The sequence below is a fragment of the Corylus avellana genome, chromosome 5 (assembly GCF_965113065.1).
Source record: "Corylus avellana chromosome 5, dhCorAvel1.hap1.2, whole genome shotgun sequence".
Classification (NCBI taxonomy): domain Eukaryota; kingdom Viridiplantae; phylum Streptophyta; class Magnoliopsida; order Fagales; family Betulaceae; genus Corylus; species Corylus avellana.
In genome coordinates this window covers 27,499,430-27,521,742 of record NC_142494.1, presented here as the reverse complement: position 1 = coordinate 27,521,742, position 22,313 = coordinate 27,499,430, and the positions used below count along the sequence as shown (strand labels likewise).

At 36.9% G+C, this 22,313-nt stretch overlaps 4 protein-coding genes across 5 annotated transcripts; 3 read left to right on the top strand and 1 right to left on the bottom strand.

The window, feature by feature from the left end:
- The first annotated feature begins 1,353 nt into the window (after positions 1–1,353).
- Positions 1,354–3,715, top strand: LOC132182744 (uncharacterized). The gene is made up of 2 exons (XM_059596076.2): positions 1,354–1,594; positions 1,782–3,715. The coding sequence occupies exon 2, from the start codon at positions 1,827–1,829 to the stop codon at positions 3,489–3,491; it is 1,665 nt and encodes a 554-aa protein (XP_059452059.2). The 5' UTR covers positions 1,354–1,594; positions 1,782–1,826; the 3' UTR covers positions 3,492–3,715.
- A 932-nt stretch (positions 3,716–4,647) lies between these two features.
- Positions 4,648–9,010, top strand: LOC132182446 (uncharacterized). The gene is made up of 3 exons (XM_059595690.2): positions 4,648–5,283; positions 6,325–6,474; positions 7,008–9,010. The coding sequence occupies exons 2-3, from the start codon at positions 6,333–6,335 to the stop codon at positions 8,309–8,311; spliced, it is 1,446 nt and encodes a 481-aa protein (XP_059451673.2). The 5' UTR covers positions 4,648–5,283; positions 6,325–6,332; the 3' UTR covers positions 8,312–9,010.
- A 715-nt stretch (positions 9,011–9,725) lies between these two features.
- On the bottom strand, positions 9,726–12,774 carry LOC132181357 (UDP-glucose 6-dehydrogenase 1). The gene is made up of 2 exons (XM_059594540.2): positions 12,670–12,774; positions 9,726–11,562 (listed from the first exon to the last, which is right to left on the bottom strand). Exon 2 carries the CDS (start codon positions 11,539–11,541, stop codon positions 10,099–10,101), a length of 1,443 nt encoding a protein of 480 aa, XP_059450523.2. The 5' UTR covers positions 11,542–11,562; positions 12,670–12,774; the 3' UTR covers positions 9,726–10,098.
- Positions 12,775–18,192: 5,418 nt separating this feature from the next.
- Positions 18,193–21,825, top strand: LOC132183228 (microtubule-destabilizing protein 60). Of its 2 annotated transcripts, none has more exons than XM_059596630.2 (8): positions 18,193–19,268; positions 19,350–19,395; positions 19,494–19,586; positions 19,679–19,798; positions 20,103–20,201; positions 20,854–20,913; positions 21,005–21,099; positions 21,539–21,825. In XM_059596630.2, exons 1-8 carry the CDS (start codon positions 18,196–18,198, stop codon positions 21,651–21,653), a joined length of 1,701 nt encoding a protein of 566 aa, XP_059452613.2. In that variant the 5' UTR covers positions 18,193–18,195; the 3' UTR covers positions 21,654–21,825. The 2 variants fall into 2 exon arrangements, with proteins under 2 accessions (XP_059452613.2, XP_059452612.2); XM_059596629.2 differs by having other exon boundaries at positions 21,005–21,105.
- Positions 21,826–22,313: the final 488 nt, after the last annotated feature.

Sequence of the window (22,313 nt, the reverse complement as noted above, 5' to 3'; positions counted from 1 at the left end):
TCTGAAGTGTTCTCTAGAAGAAAAACTCCTCAGAGGATTCAAAATCCTGGGTAAAAACATGATCTTGAGACCCCAAAGAACCCCGGCAAGAGCATTTTCTTTTGGGTTTCTTTCTTTCTGTCTGTGTCTCTCCCCCTCTGTAGCTAATACAAAAATGCTAGCAAAACGCCGAAATGCAAGATATGTTGCATGTAAAGACAGAGAGGATATCTCATATCTTTCAGGTCGTGGTGTCCCACACGCTTATTTGCTCGACCCTGGCAAGTGGCAAGGGCTCAAGCTTTCAACAGAGCTGGTTATTTCTTTACAGTGATGTTAGAGGTACCGCAAATCATTCATAATTAATAAAACAAAAAATAATAATTAATTACTAATGCTTTAACTAGACATATTTTCAGTGTACGGCCATCTAAGGGAGACTATTATGAATGTATTTATGTATTTGGTAAATGACCAAATTTTACATATTCATGTCATCTTTTAGAATTTTTATAACATTCATGTAATACATTGATGTAACATTTTGATTCATGTACTACCATAACTATTTTATATTCTTTAACCTCCCATTATAATTATAACACAATAATAAAGAAGAATCATAGGTTATGAATAACTAATTTTATATATTTCAATCTCTTTATATTGTTTTATTATTTTATTGGATTTTACAACACTAGCTTATTAATCATACACTGTTAAGTGGTATTTAGAAAATCTAGGTGCATTTTGAGAGAGAGAGAGCACTAGTGATTGTACGAAGTGAGGCACTAGTGTAACTGTTGGACAGTCATGAGTAGAAAACGTCAAAATGTCTGTTTATTAATGATTAGCTGTGGTGAACACTGAATTCTGGACAGCTGTGTATAACCTTAATTTGATTTTCGTTGTGAATCTTTTTTTTTTGCTTGAAAGTTAATCAAGGACTGGACACGAGATACATGATCTATTGAAAAATTAAAGGATCACCACATGGCACATACGTCCAAAATGTCGGGCCTAATCTGGGCCCTCAATTGTGCTGTGAGAATGGAGACCCTTTCAGAATATATATATATATATATATATATATATATTTTTTTTTTTTTCTTTGCGATAAAAAATTTAATTATTTAAATAACATATTTTTACCATTGTGATAACTGATAACATCTATTCATCCCCAGCTAATCGAGAACCAACGTTTGGGACTGGGACACCATCCGAAGTTCTTGCTTTGCTTTCACGTGCAAAGTATCACGGAGGCTCTTTACTGGGGTTTTTAGCCTTTAGCCAATAGCCGTCTATGCTTATGCCGCGCATGGTAGTCAGAGAGAGAGAGTGAGAGAGAGAGCGCCAAAAGCTTGCCTATGCGAGATCCTCGCTCGCTTTATATACGTTTCTCTGTTCCTATTAGTGACCATAACTGCCTAGAGGTGGTGCCTTAGGCAAAATCTCTTGCATTTCGAGTCTTTGACGTTTTACTTGCATGTTTGTAGTAGCCTCAGAGAGAGAGAGAGAGAGAAAAACCCAAAAGAAACCGCTCTGCACTGAGTTCTTGTGGGAGATCAAGATCTTGTTCTTACGCATAACGACGTTGGATCCTTAAAAGGAGGTTTCTTTTTCTCCAAAACACTTCCAAAAGCAATCTGCCTGCTAAGTTCGCCTTTTTTTTCTTTTTTTATCTGGATCTTGCTTGATTCCTCTTATTCTTGAGCATTCTTTTGTTTTTTCCGATAATGTGAGATAAAGTTTTGAGATTTCTTGGGTTTCTGATCTGGGTTTTTTCAGTTTGTTTTCAGTGGGTTGAACTTTGTTGGTGTTGAATTTTCCTGGGAAATTCTCAGATGGGAAAAGATCAAGAACAGAACCACCACGTATGCAAGCTCTGCAACCAGACTTTTTCCAGTGGAAAAGTGTTGGGAGGTCACATGAGGGGTCATACGAGCAAGAATTCAGGCAAAGGAAAGAAAAAGGTGATCAAAAGCGACAACGGTTTTGAAGACGGTGGGCATACTGGTTATGGCCTAAGAGAAAACCCCAAGAAGTCTTTGAAGTTTTCACGCTCAGAACATGCTACTTCAGGTCAAGAAATCGTCTGTAAGGTCTGTGGCAATTGGTTTGAGTCCCTGAGGGCTCTGTTCGGTCACATGAGGCATCACTCAGGAACAAAAACAAGTGGAATTTTCTGTCAAGAATGTGGCAAAGGGTTTCAGTCACTAAGGGCTCTCACTACCCATATCAGGATTCACTACGTAAGATTTGATCCACTCTGTAAGAAGATGGAAACAGACAGCCAATCGAACAGTGAAACCCTAGGGCTTGTGCGGAAAAAGAGATCAAACAGAAGGAGGTACAAGATTCTTCCAAATTATTCGTTTTCTAGTTTGAATGGATCTGGACAGGAAGTAGAAGACGGGGCTATATGCTTGATGATGCTGTCTAGGGGTGCAACCAATTGGGGTGGATTTAGCTCGGTTACAGAGTCCTCTGATAATGATTCTGTGACTTTTGAGGTTAAATCATTCGGACAAAAGAAGCGAATTGCCAATGATAATGAGGATGGATTTTTTGCTTGTGAAGTCCTCGAGTCTTTCAAGATAAAGAAGCCAGGGGTGGAGGATTCCGACTCTCATGTTTTGCATTCTAAGATTGTCTTATTAGCTGAGAAGAGAGGATCCAAATTCAGTGAAATGGATTCTGGGTCTGGAATTTCCGGGGAAAAGAAGGTTGAAAAGGAAGCTTCTGTTGATGAATTATACAGAGAAGCTGAATTTGTGATGCCAAAACTGGATGATATGTCAGGAGATGAAATGGAGGAGGATAGTCATAACAGAATGAAGATCAAGCGCACTAAAGTAGAAGTGGATGGAGATTTTACAGAAGATAATGGATTGGATCCAGCTAAGTCTGGTTTGAACAAGAAAGCAATTTTTGATGCTCAGTTGATTGGAAAGTCTTGCAAGAAGATGTGTACTTCTTCTCCTGATTCTCTGAAGAAAAGTGAATACAAGTGCAAGACCTGCAACAAGAATTTCCACTCGCATCAGGCACTTGGAGGCCACCAGACAATACATAGAACGAAAAACTGCTCTGATTTGAGAATTCGGAAGTGTGGAGAGAGCAGCCACAGCAACGTTGATCCTGAAACTGAGGGTAATTGCAAGCTTATCAATCTTGAAGAATGTAGCAAGAATTCGGTGGAGCAGGAGATGAGTAAAGTGTCTCTGCCAAGTTGTGAGTTCAAGGAGACTAAGGAGTACAAGTGCCATATCTGCTTTAAGGTTTTTGCATCAGGCCAAGCTTTGGGTGGTCACAAGAGGGCTCATTTGATTAAAAACTCCGAGACAATATCTGAAGAAACCTTGGCAGTAAAGCAACAGATTTCTGGTATCTGTGATCTAGTTGATCTTAATCTCCCTGTTATTGTTGAGCAAGAGACCAACGTTGATGTTGGATTCAAGTCGTGGTTGGTTGGAAATGATCAGAAGCATGAACTAATGGTTCTCTGACCATGGCTGCCATGAAGTTTCTAGTCTCTCTCTTCAATTGCTGATTTGAGGAGAAACCTTGCAAAGGTGAAGCTTCCATTTGCTGCTCATAGCTTAGAATTCAAACTAATCCCATTCAAACTGATCTTTTGTTACAAAATTGTAGCTCACTTCCAAATTTTTCTGAACTTTTTTGGTTCAAAGAGCTGAATATAGAACAGAACATGGGATTTTGGTAAATGCAATTTTTGGACTTCTGTTTCTGTGTTTAATTTATGTGCATTGATCATAAAATCTTGTTAGTTTGGCTACTACGCACAGAGGGAGGAGTGTTTATTAATTGTAAGTTTGAAAAAATAAAAGGTTGATGACCATCTACACAATTAGATGATGAACAAAAAGATGACATCTAAGCTGTAGGTGGTTGTTTAGTCACCCAACAAACGAACCTGACAAAACATCTCACTTACCTTATCTGCTATTGTTTCTTTGCCCTTTGTCTCTAATGCAGTAAAATTTATACATTTAATATTAGGTTGTGGTACCCCCAATCCCCTCCACTCTCTCTCTCTCTCTTCTATGTAAATTACCATGTAAATTCCCAAATACACACACTCTCTTTTTTTGGTTAAAATAAAATTCATTAAAGGTAAAAAAAAAAAATACAAGTGGAAGGGGGAGCAAACCAATAAAATCAGTACAAAGCTGAATAAAAATATTAAAAGAAAAGTTATAATAGGTCAAAGAATTGACTTGGTCCAGTGTTTTCTCGGGAAAGTTAAGAAATTGGCCACCAGATTGGCGCCTGTTGGGGAAGCAAGGGAGCTTGGATGCCAACCAAAATGCTGCTTCTTATCTTTAGCATTAGCCAATGGGGCAGGAAGTCTATTAATGGCTTGAAAAGCCGAGACCCATGGGGTAGTAGAGGCTGCAATGTACCACAAAACCAGTCAAAACAAGGGAGGACAAATGGCCAAAGGAATGTACATCCAAATTTCCAATTTCATCTTGCAAGGTGCCGTATTTACCTTTGTTAAGGTTTTTGATCTTCCACGTGGCAAAAGTTTGTCGTTTTGTATAGGCATCAGGACAGAATATTTTTTCCAACTGTGTCCCACCCACAGTATCAGAATCCCAAAGTGTCATCTTCCGTAATTTTCATCGGGATTCTTGTCTCTTTTTGTAGTTTTCAGTTTCTCTTTTTCAGCGTCGTGAATAATCCCCGGATCACCGAGCAATAAATTGGTACTAAACATGAGGTCCTGAACCTTTACTCTTTTTGGGTCCAAATTTCTGATCCCCAAATCTCTGTAATTCCGATCCTGATTCCTTCCGATCCTTCGCTCGGATCTTTGAATCGAGTCTTGCTTCGTACGAATCGCTATTTTCTCTTTCGATTTATTCCAATTTAAAACCTGGTCGTTCCCTAATTTCGATTTCTAGGGTTAGGGTTTTGAAAAATTATGGGAAACTTTTCGATATTATGAGGTTTGTTTTACATGTAAATCTTTTTGCGTGTATCGGTTTCTGACGATCCAAATTCATCTGGGTCGGTCGTAATTTCCCGCATTCCTGTGGAAAGTCGAGCATTTCTTTGGATTTCCGAAAACTTCTCATTTTTCAATTATTTTTACCATACACGCTGTGTTGGTACGTGTATTTTTATTGCTTGTAAATCGGTGTTTTATTCTTTTAAATAGGATCTAGAATTTTGCGTTTTGAAGTTTGGTTGCTTCATCTTTTTTCATTGTTCACGTCCCGTCGGTTGGTCTTTTTCAACAATTTTGCAGATTCACCAGCTCCAATAGCTCAGGTATAAAATGCAATTTTTTCTTATTTGATTTTTAGTTTTGTGAAATGGGTTGTTGCTTTTATTGTATTATTGTTATTAGTTTAATGTGTTAGCTTATGATTTTGAACCTAGTATGTGACGTTTATATAAGGCTTAAATTTTTTGTGATGCGTAATCATAGTTGCAATTAGAACTTTATACTGCCATTGGGCAATTCGTAAATAAATCATTTGTGTGTGTGTGTGTGTATTTTGCAAGTTACAACAAATTTTCATGAAACAAAAAATAATGAAAAAGAGGAAGAGAGAAAGATATTCCACATTCAATTGTGTTCATTGTCTATAATGTTTTAAACGGTTTTATTAGAGTCAATAAATGAAATATATCTTAATCCACAAATGGGCATTTTCTATTGGATGAGTCTGAAAAGTAGCTTTTGCTAATAATATATGTAGCATGTGTTGGGCTAATTAAAATTGTTAGTGGGTATTAGGATTAGATGGTTAATGGGAGGGATGATGCAAGGTAGATGTATTTTGCTTTCCATGGAATTTTACATCATGGCATTTGCTGATACGGTTTTCAAGCATATAGGTCAAACATAAGGATGTATGTCAATGAAGTGCAGGCTTGCACCGAAGCTTATATTTGGTTCTGTGATTTTAGTAGTAGTCTAGTGGTTACGTAGAAGCCCCTAAATCATAGTGGCTGTTTTTAATCATCATTTCAGATGTCTTCATTTAAATATCGCAGCCTTATCCTATTGGAAAATACATGGCTACTCATTTTGGTCCTTGTCATACTCTTGGTCCGATTGCCTATCGTAATTACATATTATTAGGTGAAATATATGTTAGCTTAAATTGTATATCAGACCTTGTTCTCTTTGAAGTTAGTTCTTGTGCCCATGGTCCTTCAACCAAATTACTTTCCTCTTTCCAGTATGGGGTGGAGGGTCATCAGGTCACGGGTTCAATCTCGTTCAGTTACATGAGTTGTGATTAAACCCTTTTTGTAGACTTTCTGTTTCCACTCTCTTAAAGTATAACTAACTACTTGCAGTGCAAAAAATGCTTCACAAGCGGCCTTTTGTTGATAAGGATTCTTATGAGGTTTCTAATAAGCAACCAAGACAACTGGAACATGCTAGTCAGCTTGCTCCTACAACTGACATTGTCCCTATCTGTGATCCTGAGGAGCCTCAAAATTCAGGTAATATATAGTTGGTAGTTTTCATATAATGTTGCGCAAGATTTTTCGGTTAAGGAATCTTCTGTCATCCTTGTAGGTCTTGCCATAAATAAGAAGTTTTCTGTAGTTTTGTGCATATAATGACTTGGCCAAATGACTACAATTTCTTGATACAGTGATTGACCTTATTAGATGAATTCCAAATAAGGTTTGTAGAAAACAATTGACTTGCTCACCATTTTTCCCTCACCTTCTAGAAGATATGATTTGATCCATTTAAATTAGAAACATGCTATGGAATGTGTTTTTGCCCATGTATAGAGTCTCCTTGAGTCCAAGAACAGGATTGTGGCTTTGAATGTGTTTTTCTTTGGATTGGTTTGAAAATTTATTATAAACCTTTTTTGTGACTGGTAAACTTACTCTGGACCCATCACAATGATTTTTTTTGTCACTTGCACGTGTTTCATCAGTCGCATCAGGGTTAATGGCCCCATAATATATTCTTTTGAGTTTAAATTCAATTTTCTTCCTAACCTAATTCCCATATGAAGATGGTGAAGGTGAAGACAGTTTTACTAAATTTCAAGACGAAGGAAGGCTTGTAAATGACCCAGTCACTGAAGTCTCAAATGAGACAAAGTTATTAGAGGCTGGTGTTAGTGGCGGCGCTTCCCAATTTTTGTGGATTAATGGAAGTATTATTGGACCTGATGTTAGGTCAGAGGCGGCTATTAATTTTTCATTTTTTCCAGAATTTTTTCATTCTGGACAACAACTAAAAGCTTTATATCAGTCTGATGAGAACTATTTATCCCCTTCCGATTGTCCTCCTCAGAAGCTAGTTTCTGTTGGACCAGAGCATCAAGTTTTTGTTCCAGAATGGGGCCTCCAGGATCTGAAGATCTCTTCAGATCATCTGGATAAGTTGGATCCTCAGCTTCCCCTCTTACATGCATCAGATGGAGGCCTCCTGATTGATGGTGTTAATGAGATGCTGATGGGTACATGTGTCATTCCAATGCCTGACCTTGAAGCATCTGCAAACTCTTGCAATGAGAGTGGGGGAACCAGAAGTGACTGTAGGTGCCCTGATGTCGGTTCTATCAGATGTGTGAGACAACATGTGATGGAAGCAAGAGAAAAATTAAGGGAAAATCTTGGACAGGACATATTTGAGGAGTTGGGGTTCTGTGAGATGGGAGAGGAGGTTGCTAAAAGATGGACTGAAGAGGAAGAACAAGCCTTCCATGAGGTTGTCCTTTCTAACCCTGCATCATTGGGTAAGAATTTTTGGGACCATCTCTTAGCAGTTTTCCCTTCTCGAATGAAGGAGGACCTTGTGAGCTATTATTTTAATGTCTTTATGCTTCGAAAACGTGCCGAGCAGAATAGATTCGATCCGCTAAACATTGACAGTGACAATGATGATTGGCAAACAAGTGAACTTGTACTGGCAGAGGAAGATGAAGACTCTGTAGTGGAGTCTCCTTTTGATCAGGAAGCCACTGCATATTTTCAGGAAGATCATGAAAGGGATTGCCTTGAAGACATTGAGGTTGAGGAAGAGACAGATACTTGTGAAGATGGTGCTGAAATCCTTATTCGTAGGATGGGAACTGATGAAGAGGATGGGGGAGATGTAGATGATATTTCAGGTACACAAGTTAGTAATTCCCTTAGTGACTGTCATGGTGATGTTGATTTAGAGCTTTGTGGTAAAATTCCAAACAGTAATAGTACGGATTATGATGTCCAAGATGACTCGTGCACATCATATGAGTTTCAGCGGGACCCTATCGATAGCTGTGGTCGACTTGATGAGGAGACTGATAGAAGAGAGTCCTGTGAAGAATGAACACTTGAAGATACATGTTATTATTGGTTGAGAGGTTGATCGAGTTCCAAGATCCATTATGAAGCATTCCAGGATATATTTATGAGCCTTGTGATGGTGAATGATTGTTGGGTGAAAGTTGATTTTTACCAATTTGGAGTTTGAATGAAATTGTTTCCTTTGAGGAATCTTGCAATGATGGCAATGGCCAACTGTCTGCTAGAGCTGATTGTTTCCTCCAGTACTCTTAGTCCTAGTCTTTGGGGCTTCAATTAGGGCCTCCCGATGAGCATATGGGAGTTTAAGCGAGATTTGCATATTGGTGGTAGATGATCTACCTTTAAAAGAGGATGGTTAATTATGTTTTCCTCGTGAGATCTTATACTTGTTGGAAGATGTGGAAGGATGTAGTATTTTCTCAAAAGATGGTTGATCTCCATCAGTGTGTCAAAAGAAGGCTCGTGGAATTTTGCCTTTCAGTTTGTAGGTTTCTAAGCCCTCGTCTGTGAAACACAAATTCCATTTATCCTACCAGTATCTGAATCAGCTTTGGAAGGATGGCATGTTTAGTTTAATGATTCCATATAAGCAGGCCAAGGGCTTCAATGAAACTCTCTCGGTTCCAGTCAACCGAACTGAAGTTTGTAATCGAAACCTGTTAATATCTCAGTGATAATTATTTATATATTAAAAAAAAAAAATTATGCGTGTTGTCATATACTTTTTGTGTTTCCTTTTGTTTGAGCAGTGTTTTACTTGGATGTGGACTATGCCATGGTTGTTTGCCAAGTAGTTTCCTCATTTTCTTCCTTTTAGCAAATGGAAGTTATATGAACAGTTTCGGAGGCCGAATGCTGTCCAATTGGACTTGACATCACATCATTTTCATTAACTAAGGTTTAATATTCGTGCTCTTGCTCTACGTATCTTACTAAATCTGGCCCCCTAAAAAGGATATCTTCATTTAACTAAGACGTGATATTCGTGCTCTTGCTCTAAATATCTTACTAAGTCTGCCACCCCAAAAAAAGGAACCAGTGTCCGGTATAAAGCACAAAGAAAAAGTGGAAAGTTTGAGTAATTGAGGCGGTGGGCGGTTATAAATAGAGGACTTGATCAAACGAAAGCTCACATAACTACACAAGTCCAAGTAAGGAAAAGCATAATTATCTACAAAATAATATCGAAATGGCAGGACAGAGAGAGTGATCCAAACTTTAGTTTCTAATTCTAGGGTGCCATGTCAAATTAAAGCATCATTTTGGACTGTGATATCGAAAACTCTTTTGTATATGTTATTACATAGTAAATATATTATCATATGATTTAAAAATTTTAAATGCCGTGATACCCTTTAAACCAATAAATGCAACAGAATAAAATTTAAACAATGAAATAATTCCTCTGCATGGAGAGGAAGCTTAGAATTCAGGCCAAACCCAACAGTTCCAATAAAGATAGATGAACTGGCGTATTATTAAGGTGAAACTCTCTTTATAAGAATTTGATACAAGTGCTTTCGAAATTTTTTTAACATTCTAATAATGATAGAAGATTAAACCAAACAAAGACCAATCAAGTTTTCTAGCAAACAGATAACAGACAGATAAGTAATAACTCGGAATACAATGTAGGGCAAAACATAGAGCCTCTTACTTTCACCAGACTTATACCAATTATCTGACTATGATGGGAAAGTAAGCAGCAGCGAAAATCGTTTAAAAAAAAAATTGTAAAGAATCCAACTGATTGCCTCCAACTATGATTCCTTGACCGGCAATACCGGCCACTCGATCAGTGCATCTCTTCTATGCCACAGCGGGCAAGTCCTTGAGCCATGGATCCAGGGGCTTACCAATTGAGTACACAATAAAACCAATCTCACGCAGCTTCTCTACATCAGCGACGTTCCTGCCATCAAATACAAAAGCTGGTTTCTGCATGTTGTCATAAATCCTCTTGTAATCAAGAGTCTTAAACTCATCCCACTCGGTCAGAATGCAAACACCATGGGCATCCTTTGTTGCCTCGTACGCATCCCAAACCACGTTCACTTGCTTCACAGTGGTGGGGCTCATTGGCTGAAGGTGAATGGGATGGTCCCAAGTAAACTTGTCCATGGTGAGGTCCCTTTGGATCTGGTCTTCAGTGACCTGCGGGTCATATATGCTCAGCCGGGCCTTGTCACCCAATAGCCCCTTGCACACATCAATGGCTGGGGTCTCCCTTGTGTCACCAGTATCTTTCTTGAAAGCAAACCCCAGAATGGCAATCTTCTTATTTGCAACCGTGTTGAACATAGAGGAAACAACACGGTTCACAAAGCGGTTCTTCTGGTAATCATTGATCTTGATCACTTGTTTCCAGTACTCTGCCACCTCAGGAAGGCCATTGCACTCACAGATGTAAACCAGATTCAAAATATCCTTCTGGAAGCAGGATCCACCAAAACCAACACTAGAATTGAGGAACTTGGGACCAATCCTTGAGTCTGTACCGACCGCATAAGATACCTGTGTTACATTTGCCCCAGTAGCCTCACAGAGGGCTGACATGGCATTAACAGACGATATTCTCTGGGCCAAAAAGGCATTGGCAGCAAGCTTAGAGAGCTCCGCAGACCAGAGATTGGTGGTTAGTATACGATTTTCAGGGACCCACTGAGCATAAACATCCTTCAATGATTGGATGGCCTTCTGGCCTTCGGGGGTCTCCCGGCCTCCAATGAGGACTCTGTCTGGCTTGAGAAGATCTTGAATTGCAGTGCCCTCAGCAAGGAATTCTGGGTTTGAAAGAATTTGGAATTGGATTCCCTTGCTGTTGTGGGTCAGAATTTTTTCAATTGCCTCAGCGGTTTTGACTGGGACTGTTGATTTCTCAACTACAATTTTGTTAGATTTTGAAACATCAGCAATCATGCGAGCCGCACTCTCCCAATATGTCAGATCTGCAGCCTTCCCTGCCCCAAGACCCCGGGTTTTAGTTGGGGTGTTGACAGAGACGAACACTATATCAGCCTCTGAGACATGTTTCTCAACATCGGTGCTGAAGAAAAGGTTCTTGCCTCGGCATTGCTTCACAACATCATCAAGGCCTGGCTCATAGATGGGGAGCTGGTCGCTGTTCCAGGCTGTGATCCGAGAAACAGAGATGTCCACAACAACGACTTCAACAGATGGGCACTTAAGTGCAATTATGGCCATTGTTGGGCCCCCAACATATCCAGCACCAATGCAGCAAATCTTCACCATTTTTCTTTTCTACTTTAAAACCTGAACAAAATTAAATTTATATGAATCAGAAACAGATAAAACGTATCCAGATCTGCCAATTGCAAACAACCTGCTTTCACATATACAACAGTACAACTGATAAAAATTCACCCACTTCTGGAGAATAAGGAGATCAATATAGCAAACACGAAATTTCCCTCTTTTTTTATAAGTAATCAAAAATAAAAATAAAAATTCGTGTTCGCTATATTGATCAAACAAACGAACAAAATGAGGCACAACCCTCAATCACCAAAAGGCCTAAATACAAAATAAAATAAAAAAAGGAACAGGGAAAAACGTCTTCTTTTTCACATTCAAATATATGCTATTATTGGCGGGGAAGTTGGTTTTCTTACTATGTGCTAGCTACAAGTTCGTTACGACATCAAATCTAGCATTTTTTGCATTACAATTTGAAACATAAACAAGTCATGTGATTTATCCAAAACTTCATCCCAGATCTGCACTTTTAGACTCGAAATGGTTCTCGAGAAGAATGAGCGAAAGGGGAGGGGTGGGGTGGGGTGTTATGCTTAAAAGTAGGCTCTTTCCCTAAGACCATGACTAAAACTTACTTGAATCTTAAAGCTGAAACCTTGGATTTCCAGGTTGATTGAAGCAAAGACTATTTTGGTAGGACATGAATTCAACAATAAAGTGACACTACTTGTTGTAACTTGACCAAGAATGAAAGAACATCATCATGCGAGCTATAGAAAATCAGATCTGACTCAAATACTGAATCACCCACGATCCACTCAGACTAGAAATGCAAGTGACAGATCAACTTCGTATTACCAATCACAAATTCCACCAGATCCATATCCAGTTAGCTCAATTTATCTACCCAATGCACATATCAAACACAAAACTAATCCCAATTAACCATAAAATTAAATGTGGAAAAACAAATTACAGATCCAGAATAGAAACGTGAAAAATGGCAGTAGATCTGAGGATTAGGAACACAGACATCAAGCCTACGACCCAATTCATATCTCAAACGAATAATCTGGGAGGAAAAAAAAAAGGATTTCCCATGAAATCCAGACAATTGCAACAAAGTACGAATCAAACATGTGGAAAATGGGGGTCAAGATTCACCTGAGAACTGGGCTCTGGTCCTCTGGCCTTGTCACTTCTCAGAGTCAGGTAATTCTGTGAACAAGGAAGAGCGGGGAGGACCTCTTATATACGCAACGCTTGTCCGAATCTACCCCTGGGGTTTCCAAAAAGGACTGTCCAGTCCAGTGTGCTTGCAGTTGAGGTGGACCTCTCAGACACGTTTTCATACAAAAATGTCGCATTTAGCAGGTGGAGAGAGGAGGGGTAGAAAAGTAAAAGCATATGAACATATACCTTTTTTCTTAACGTCCAATTACGGAAGTACCCATGTGATGTGGACCTTGAAAAGTCAACTATGTTAGGAACTTACTGCAGCTTAGCATATGATCTATTGATATTCTACGCGCTTGCTACGCAAAGCAAAGCTCTGTAAACCACATTCACAGGCTTCCCCGACGGTGCATCTGCATGTTGAAGATAATATATTTAATCATATTCGAAAATTAGATTTTTTTTTTTTTTCCTGACAAAAATTCTTTAAAGGAAAAAATATATGTTTATTAATGTTTTTTGATGGGTGTTTATTTTTTTTATTTAAAAAATATTTTGACGTGATATAAAAATAAAAATTATACGAATGTTTTATGTTTTAAACCGTTCGCTAGTATGTTTATTGGCAAGGAATTGTTGTGTAAATTGATGTTTCACCTGTTCTTGCAATCACATTTTACCACTTCATTCCAATTCTAAGTCAAAGGGGTTATCAAAGATAGAAGTCAAGTGGTCACGAAGTGAGGTGAGGCAAGTAAAATGTCAGTGTAGATTTGAAGGGCAAAAAGAAAAGATATGGAGAAGGAGATGTAATATAAGCTAATCAGGATTCTGACATGTATGCAGTATGCCTAGACCCAAAAAAAAAAAAGACAACTTCGTACATGAGCGGTTTGTTTTGCAATAATACAAATAGTTCATTACACCCAATTGAAATTTCTCTCTTTTTACTAGCTCCAAATTTGTAGGAAGAGATAAATTATGTATACGATAAAACTTGCAATTTTTTTTTGGACAAAGTTTTCATTTGGAGGAGTTTCCTTCAACTTAGCCTATAAAGGTGACATGTATATCTTTTTATAAGTTATTTTATTATAAGAATCTTCAACCCGATTCCTTTCCCTTTTCATTTTCAAAATTCTTTTACGAAAAGATTATGTTTAAAGGTGGCTGAATTTTTATTATCGTCCAAAATGTCCAGAAAGGCGCTATAAAGTTATAAAAAATTCTTTTTTTGCTAACAAAATTTTTCACAAAATTTCCTTCTTATATAAAACTCAGTAACTCACATGTCCATCTAAATTACTGAAAATCTGGATTATATTTTCTATCTTAATTAGAAGAAAAAAAAGGCTGGAAGTATTGAAGTCACAGAAAATGTAGAAGCAGCGACCTTCCATGTGCATTAAGGTCATGATTAGACATTATAATAATTGCACCTCATATGGAAAAGTACGAAGGGCAAACTTCAAATCTAAGAATAAGCTTGCTTCAGGACGCAGAAAAAAAGAAGAAGAAGAGTGTTTTCGAAGCCAAATTTAAATAGGAAACACTTTGAATGGCCTGAAAAAAACCAAAAGTGAAAGAATGAAGCTTGAAAGGTCCTGGTAATGATGAGTCATGACAATGCCCATAGGTTCGGCAATAAAAATATTAAACAAAACAAAATTGAATCATGATATGATCCAACGGACCTTATGAATTTAATTTTGATCTTATGAAAAATGGGGTTGATGATGTAGCTTAAATGATCATTTGAGACGTGGGAATAAACTAATTGATGAAGCCTATTGGATTATGGTGCACCTAAGTAGCTTGGGAATATACAAATCTGAAATGTGGTAGGCACGTGTAGAATGTTTATGTCCTTATAGGAATTGATGATGGGATAGACTCTTTAGGCTGGGGCAAAATTAGGAATTTAATTTAAGGGGGCCGAAGCCGAATTATATTGATTTTTTTTAGAGATACTAAAGTAAGAAAAGAAATACCTAAAATAGTTTTTGACAAATTTAAAGGCTAATTGTGGAGAGGGATGACTTCTTCGTGTCCCTGCATCGTTACTGGTTTTAGGGTTATTTATCGTTAAATCAACATTTACTTCAAAAGTTTCAATTTATTAAAAAAAAATGATAAATTTAATCATTTAATTAATATGTTAACACTCATTTCAACAATTGAGGCATGATACATAAAATATTTAACTAAAATATAATAAATTATGAAATAAGGGTTCAAAATTAAAACTTCTGCTCTATACCACCTATAAACCATAGAGAATAATGTCAATAAGTTCTTGGCACAAACCAAGACCTTTGTATCCACCAATAAGAGGTTGACACCTCAATTTAGAACAAGATAACAAAATGAATAGATATTGAGAGATAGTCTAATCCCTTTGAATGAGCATATAGTTGATAAGTTCGAATTTGGCACCTCCTGCTTAATAAGTGCAATCTCTCATGAGTGGTGAAAAATCTTGTAGATCAGTGTAAATCTTTGTAAGCCTAGTTATCAAGTTTATATATGTAGCAATTAGGCTTTATTTCATAACACTTGTAACTTCTCTCTTTCGTTTTGTCTTTTCAAAACAAAATTATTAACAAATAACTTAAAATACAAAACATTCAAAATTATTTTTATCTTTGTGTCATATCAAAATATTTTTTTTAGAAAAAAAAAAAAAAAAAAGAAAAAAAAAAAGTCTAAAGTTATGTTTATAGTCTTCCCCCCATGATAGGTAGTTAGTTGGATCTTGGGGCTTGTATATATGAGAATAGAATTGGTAGGTAAGTGCTTTGATGTGTTGTTTTGTGGTTGCTTAATTTGCTTATTTCTTGTTGGGTTGGATGATGTTATTGTCCTTTTTTCAGGATTTTGGAGTTACTTTGCTCGCCTAGCTCTTGCCACATATTCTTCATTTTTTTTTTATTATTATTTATTCTTATTCATCCAAAAACGACATTTAAGAAAGAAAAAAAAAAGTTTGTATTAAGGATCTCTAATCTTCATTCATGGAAGAGATATACTCTTTTGTATTCTTTTAGCATTAATAGCTTGGTGTGACATGCTTAATTTATCTTTAAATCAATGTTAATTAGAAAGGAAACAAAAATTCTCTTCTTGGAATTTGACCGAGATGAAACCTCGCGGTCTCTTAATTAAGACCATTACCTTAAGATCCAAACTAAGTACTCCCTAAATAAGTTATTTATTAGCAATTAAACTTTATGAATGGCCTTCCTCTAATTCATTCAGGTTCAACTTTATTTATATTTATCCTTAAGGGGTAGCTCAATCGGCTGTAGACCACGCCTCATGAAGCGGAGGTCACTAGTTTGAATCCTCCCTCCCCTTATGTGGACATGTCAAAAAAAAAAAAACTTTATTTATATCTCACCTATAAAAACTTTATAACAAAAACTTGATGTTCATATTTGCACAAGTGAAATAAACAACCTCAACAATAGAAAATGTGAGTGGATTGGTGTCAATATTTTGTCCATATATATATATATATATATTATCTTGCAAATTCAATAAATCAACCATTAAATTTGTGAGGTCTATCATAAGTTCACAAATGTGATTGTTGATTTGTAAGATGATATGCGAGAAATTAGCAAAATATAAATACTAATCATTTCTTGTTTTTTAACTTATGCCTGGTAATGCACCATAGATGTCATATACAAGTTCTTTATTTATAAGTTAGACATGTACCTCAATTAAACTTTTACCTTAAATATTACTCCCATTAAGGAATAAGAAATTAATTGTAATTATGATTCCAAAAAAAAAAAAATTTGAAATAATTACTTAACACTATAATTTGTGTCTCATTAAACCGTATTTGTCTCAAAGGGGTAACTCAATTGGCTGAGGATTACGCCTTATGAAGCGAAAGTTATTAATTCAAATCTCCATCCTCCTTTTGTGTGGACATGTCACAAAAAAAAAAAAAAAAAAAAAAAACCGTATTTGGCATGTGGACCACACTTCAATTATTAGGAGATTTCTAACATTAAGGGAAAAAGAGAGGATTATCTCTATCTCTAATTAATATTTTATTTCCTTTCTTTATTTCAGGGAAGGAGAGATGACCAATACCCTCGCTTAGACACTATTCCAAGTTTCCAACAAATCTTGAGTTTCTTTTAAGATCAATTGTCAGGATTTCAACACAACTCTGTATAAGAAGGAAACACATCTTGGAGCAACAAAGAGTAGAGAGGAGCAATGGATCATGTCATGGGCTTGTTTGACCACTTGCCTTATGTAACATGGGCTTGTGCGAAATTCTTGGGTTTAGGCTTGTGTCTTGGGATCGGGATTGCCTGCAATTCTTACTTCAATTACAGTCTAGTTGACTCTAAATTTTAAAAAAATTTAGGATCTCACTCGGTCACCTACTCAAATAGATAGGTCTCATTAAAGCGTTTCACAATTGTTTGCTCCATTGCAAAAGTAAGGAAAACCTAATTCAACTATGCCTTACTCTTTTTATTAAGAAAATGCATAATCTAAAAGTTTATTTGCAAACTATTCTACTATTTTTTTTTTTTTTTTTCCATTTCTCCTATTCATTCTAACCGTATTTACCCATAAACAATCCACCGCCTCCTCCATTGATCACCGCCATCAGGACAATGCATACTAAGAGCATCTCCAGCAGTATAGCTAAAATGAAGATATTAGCTGCATTTAGCTATTTTTATCATTTTTTTTGCTCAAACAGAATAGCTTCATATTAGCTATTATACCTTAACTGCTATAGTGAATAGCTTCATATTGATATTCACTGTAGCACACTAAATTGTTGAATATAATATTATTTTCACATTATTTTCTCTCTCTCCCTCAACGTTTCTCTCTCTTCTATCTTCTCTGTTCATGAATTTATGATATAAATTCAAGTCTTTTGAATCACTAAAAACTCAAAAAAAAAAAAAAAATTGAATAGCATGCATATAATTGACAAACTAAAAATGAAAAAATAAAAATAAATAAAAATAACACAAAGGTATGCTGCGTAAATCAATTCTATTGCAATTTACAAGATGATGCAAAACCGGTCGCAAATTAAAAAAAGAAAAAAAAAAGATTAAAAATAATATTTAATAAAGTAAAGAATGAAATAAAGAATCTGTTGGAGTTGGTATTGAAAAATGAGTAGCTAAAATAGAGAATTGTACTTTTTGACTAAATAGAATACCTCTTACTGCTGAAGATCCTCTAAGTACCTTTTTTGTAGTTTCCTTAAACAACAAGGACATTCCTGTAATTCAAAATTCGAGATTTGGCAAGTAGTCAGCATGATTGTTGTTGATCAAATCCAATCAACGCCGCTTGGATTATCCTAATCACCGAATCCAACGGGTGAAACACAACCAAAATTCAAATTCCTCATCCTACGGCCCACACCCAAACCCTACCGAAAAAACTAGCCGTTACAAGAGCGTCCCTGTAATCGTAACGTTCCTATTTTTTCTCTCCCCTCAAAACCCTCGTTCAATGTTTTCAACTTTTCATCAATTCCAAAAGATCACACACATAAACTCCTCACTCTCTCTCTCTCTCTCACACATCAAAGAAGAGCCCAAAACCCATTTCTTTTACGGCGAGTCTTTTCGGTTTTCCGGTCACTTACAGATGGATTTGATCGGCAAGAACACCGGGACGGTTACCCCAGTGAAAGACACACGTGTGTCTCGGTCCAAGATTCAAGAAAACCATAAACTTGCCGAGAATTTTAACCCAAATGTCTCCCATTCAAGCCCTGGTCAAAAATCCACGAGTTCCCCAGTAATCAAATCCGCAAAGGCCCAGAAATCGGTCGTAAAGAATCCCAATCCGGTGGGGTACTTGCCGCGGAACAAGATCCGGGAGAGAAAGTTCGTGGTGGCGAAGAAGAATTCCAAGAAAGAGAATGTAGGGTTGAAGGTAGAGTGTAAGTGCAAAGAGAAGGCAGGTGGTGGCGATATCAAGAAGTGTTTGTGTGTGGCCTATGAGAATTTGAGGGCGTCCCAGGAAGAGTTTTTCAAGAATCGAAGTGAACAGGCCGGACAAGCGGACCATTTGAAGGGTTATGATATAGCTGAGAGTGAACTTGAAGAGGAAATTGAGAAGGGTTTGATGCTGCAAGACCTGAAAGTTGAAGATGGGTATGAAGGAAAGGCGGGGGAGAGTGATACTTCGCCGCTGAATGAGTCGGGTAGTCAAATAGGTAGTTCAACGATTAAGAGGAGGAGAGACAAGTTGTTGGAAGAGGCAAGGAAAAGTGTACCTGAACCTGGGTCTGGGAGAGTGATGCATCTGGTGAAGGCCTTTGAGAAGCTTCTTTCAATACCGATTTCGAAGGACTCGGATGAGAAGGATGAGGAGGAGGAGAAGGAGGAGAAGGAGGAAGAAGATAACAAAAAGAAGGCCATGAAATGGGCTTTACCAGGATTGCAGGTTCCTAAAGTGCCTGAGACACAGGTTTCTTCTTCTTCATTCTGTCCATCTGATTTGTTCTTGACATCGGAGAACCTTGGTCTGGATTCACAGATTTCGGTTTCATCTTCGTGGGATAGTAGCCAGGGAAGGTGGGTAGCAATTTGATTATTTTGAGTTGCATTATTTCTGTGTTCTGATTCAGTTTGCTTTGGAATCTGTTTGTGCTTCAGTGTTTCAAGCAGGACTTCTAATGGGGGTCGTAGGAGCCGAAGAAATGTAAGATTTACTCACTTTGTTCAGTACTATTGTAGGTGGAGGTGAATGTTTTCATTAGCTAATGGAATCTTATTCTTTTATTCATGTTTGGGTTCCAGAGCTCTGAATCTTCTGCTACAATGGGTGGAAGGAGATGGAAAAAGCAGCAGCTTAAAGTCACCAGCCAAAAACCGTTCAAGCTAAGAACAGAGGTGAGTTTAAGGAAAGTGAATTGATTATGAGGACTGCAACTTCACATGCATCGAATCTGCTTTATAACTTTGGTAATTGAATCTCATTGTAGCAAAGGGGAAGACTGAAGGAGGAAGAATTTATGAAAAAATTACAAGAAATGGTGATAGAGGATGAGAAGCAGAGGATACCAGTTGCACAAGGTCTCCCATGGACAACAGATGAACCTGAGGTGAGGCCATTTTTGGAATTAGTTAATAGGATATCTGGACTCCTTACTTTTAATGTTAGCACCATAATGTCTCGATGTAGTTTGCAAACGAAATTTCAAAACCACATGAAAAAAATTAAAAAATTAGAGTTGGATTTTAATTTCAAGTGCTATCATAACAGTTGACATGCTTGATTGCTATTAATAGGCAACAATTACTGATAGGTTCCTGCCTTCATTCGCACATATGCGAGTTTTATAAGTTAAGTATTAGTTGTATGGGCTTATGACTTTGTTTGCAACGGTTTGGTGCTTGTTATCTTAGTGCTTGATAAAGCCTCCAGTGAAGGAAATCACAAGACCCGTAGACCTGAAGCTTCACAGTGACATGCGAGCAGTAGAACGAGCCGAGTTTGACAATCAGGTTCTTTTTCTATTTATTCCAATCAGATGCATTTTCGCTCTCAGTTTCATATCATACTGCTTAGTTTTTGCATTAGCTGGCAAACATATTAACTAGTGCTCATGCGGCAAGGAAAATGACTAATTCAAAAGATTTTTTTGCAGCAAAATAAAGTTAAGTTCTATGCTGGACTCTTTAACATGTCACTTTCAAATGGGACAACTTTGGTTAATTTCATAAAAAAAAAAAAAAGTAGTTCTGAAATGTATACATTTTGGGAGAGTTTAAATAAGCCATCATTCCTTCCCCCAATCCATTAGAATGCACTGTAGTGACCTTTTTTGGGGCCTAACACTCTTTTACTATGGCATAGTGTTGGACATTTAGGTTTAGACAAGTCAATACCAATGCTGATCATGTTTGATGACTCTTATTTGTGGTTGTTGGTAAGTTGTTTAGGGGCCTAATTTGATCAGAAAACCTATCCGGGTAATTTTTATAAAATAAGGAGTTTTTTTTTTTTTTTTTTTTTTTGGTGGTGGCTAACTACTATTAGTGAGTGCCTTTGTTCTGGAGTGTGGGGGCGATTCATTTATGATGCATGTGCTTTTGGTATACAAGCTGCTAGAAAAGTGAGTTAACTTTTGATTTGTATGCTTGTGAGCTTAACTAGGTAGCAGAGAAGTTGAGCCTGTTTGAGCAATACAAGATGGAAAGAGAGAGACAGCAGAAGGTACATGATATGAAAGGAATTATTTGCTTGCTGATATCACAAAGTAGTATCTATTTTTATCTAATTGGATACGCTGGTATTATTCTTGCAGATGGCTGAAGAGGAAGAAATAAGACGGTTGAGAAAGGAGCTCGTTCCAAAAGCACAGCCTATGCCCTATTTCGACAGGCCTTTCATTCCCAGAAGGTACAGGTGATGTAGTTCTAACAAAACATGATTTCTTTTCTGCTTGGTTTTGTGTTTGGTAATCACAAACTCATTGGAAAAGTCACATCCTTATTAATATGTCCACTATCCCATGTTATCTTTAGATGCTACTGGAATCCAGTTAAGGTATCTTGCATATATACATAATATGATATGATCCTTTCCACTTTCTGGATGGAACTTTCAGAAAATCTGAACACTTTGAGTCAATTTGCTTCTTTTCTTCTTCTTTTTATTTTTTTTCAAGATTTTATTTTAGCATTTCCATTTAGCTCATTTGTATTTGATTCATTGATTAATTACAAACTTTCAGGTTGAGTGAAGTATTACTTTTTAGGTCATGAAATCCATTTTTCCCTTGTAATTGTAAATTTAGATTCAATGAGTGTTCTCTCATTGCTGTTTTTGTTTGTTTAAGGTCGATGAAGCATCCAACTATACCTAAAGAACCAAAGTTCCACATTCCTCAACAGAAGAAGATCAAGTGCTGCCTGTCATGGAATGACATGAGTACCTACACTTACCAACAATGAAGCACTAGAATAGAACCTCTGAATATCATATCATTCTATTGTCACCAGTTACTAAATAATCATATTCTTTCTTTCTTTGTGTTCTCTCAGATATTGTTTTTCAACTTTGTATATGAAGCAACCAATTTAGTTGCAATTTTGATGCCCTTGTCTGATTCCTGCATCCTTCAATCCCTGCACCCATTTTAAACATCTATTAAAGAGGGTATTTATACTGGATATTTGAAATTAAATGAGATAGAAATTAAATGAAATTAGAATGAAAAATCACACAAGTTATGAAATTTCATTATTTACCAACACTCTAGCTCTGCACCAGCATATATAGCATTTCCCTTTTAATTGGAACTCAACAAGAACTCAACTATTGGTGAACTTGAATGCACTTGCACATCCACTTCTATTGATGAACATGATGTCACGTGTGACATGGTGAATCTGAGTAATTTTACAAGTCACTCTTGTATCACTTTAAGAATGAGGTGGCTTTTAAAATTATCATTGGATCACAATTCACTAATGATTAATCACAAGCCTAATAGTAATTTTAGAAGTCACATAATTCTTTAAGTGACACAAGATAGACTTTTCTATTTATAATGAATTTCGTTGGGAGATTGGCTACTTTAATTAACTCTTGAGCAGCTTTTTTAAAGCTAC

Bases quoted from the DNA above. Each gene is read 5' to 3' on its own strand.
- LOC132182744 (XM_059596076.2), top strand. From the start codon at position 1,827: ATGGGAAAAGATCAAGAACAGAACCACCACGTATGCAAGCTCTGCAAC.
- LOC132182446 (XM_059595690.2), top strand. From the start codon at position 6,333: ATGCTTCACAAGCGGCCTTTTGTTGATAAGGATTCTTATGAGGTTTCT. The intron at 6,475-7,007 runs GTAATATATAGT...TCCCATATGAAG, and splicing joins TGAGGAGCCTCAAAATTCAG to ATGGTGAAGGTGAAGACAGT.
- LOC132181357 (XM_059594540.2), bottom strand. From the start codon at position 11,541: ATGGTGAAGATTTGCTGCATTGGTGCTGGATATGTTGGGGGCCCAACA.
- LOC132183228 (XM_059596629.2), top strand. From the start codon at position 18,196: ATGTTTTCAACTTTTCATCAATTCCAAAAGATCACACACATAAACTCC. The intron at 19,396-19,493 runs GTAAGATTTACT...TTTGGGTTCCAG, and splicing joins GTCGTAGGAGCCGAAGAAAT to AGCTCTGAATCTTCTGCTAC. The intron at 20,202-20,853 runs GTTCTTTTTCTA...GAGCTTAACTAG, and splicing joins GAGCCGAGTTTGACAATCAG to GTAGCAGAGAAGTTGAGCCT.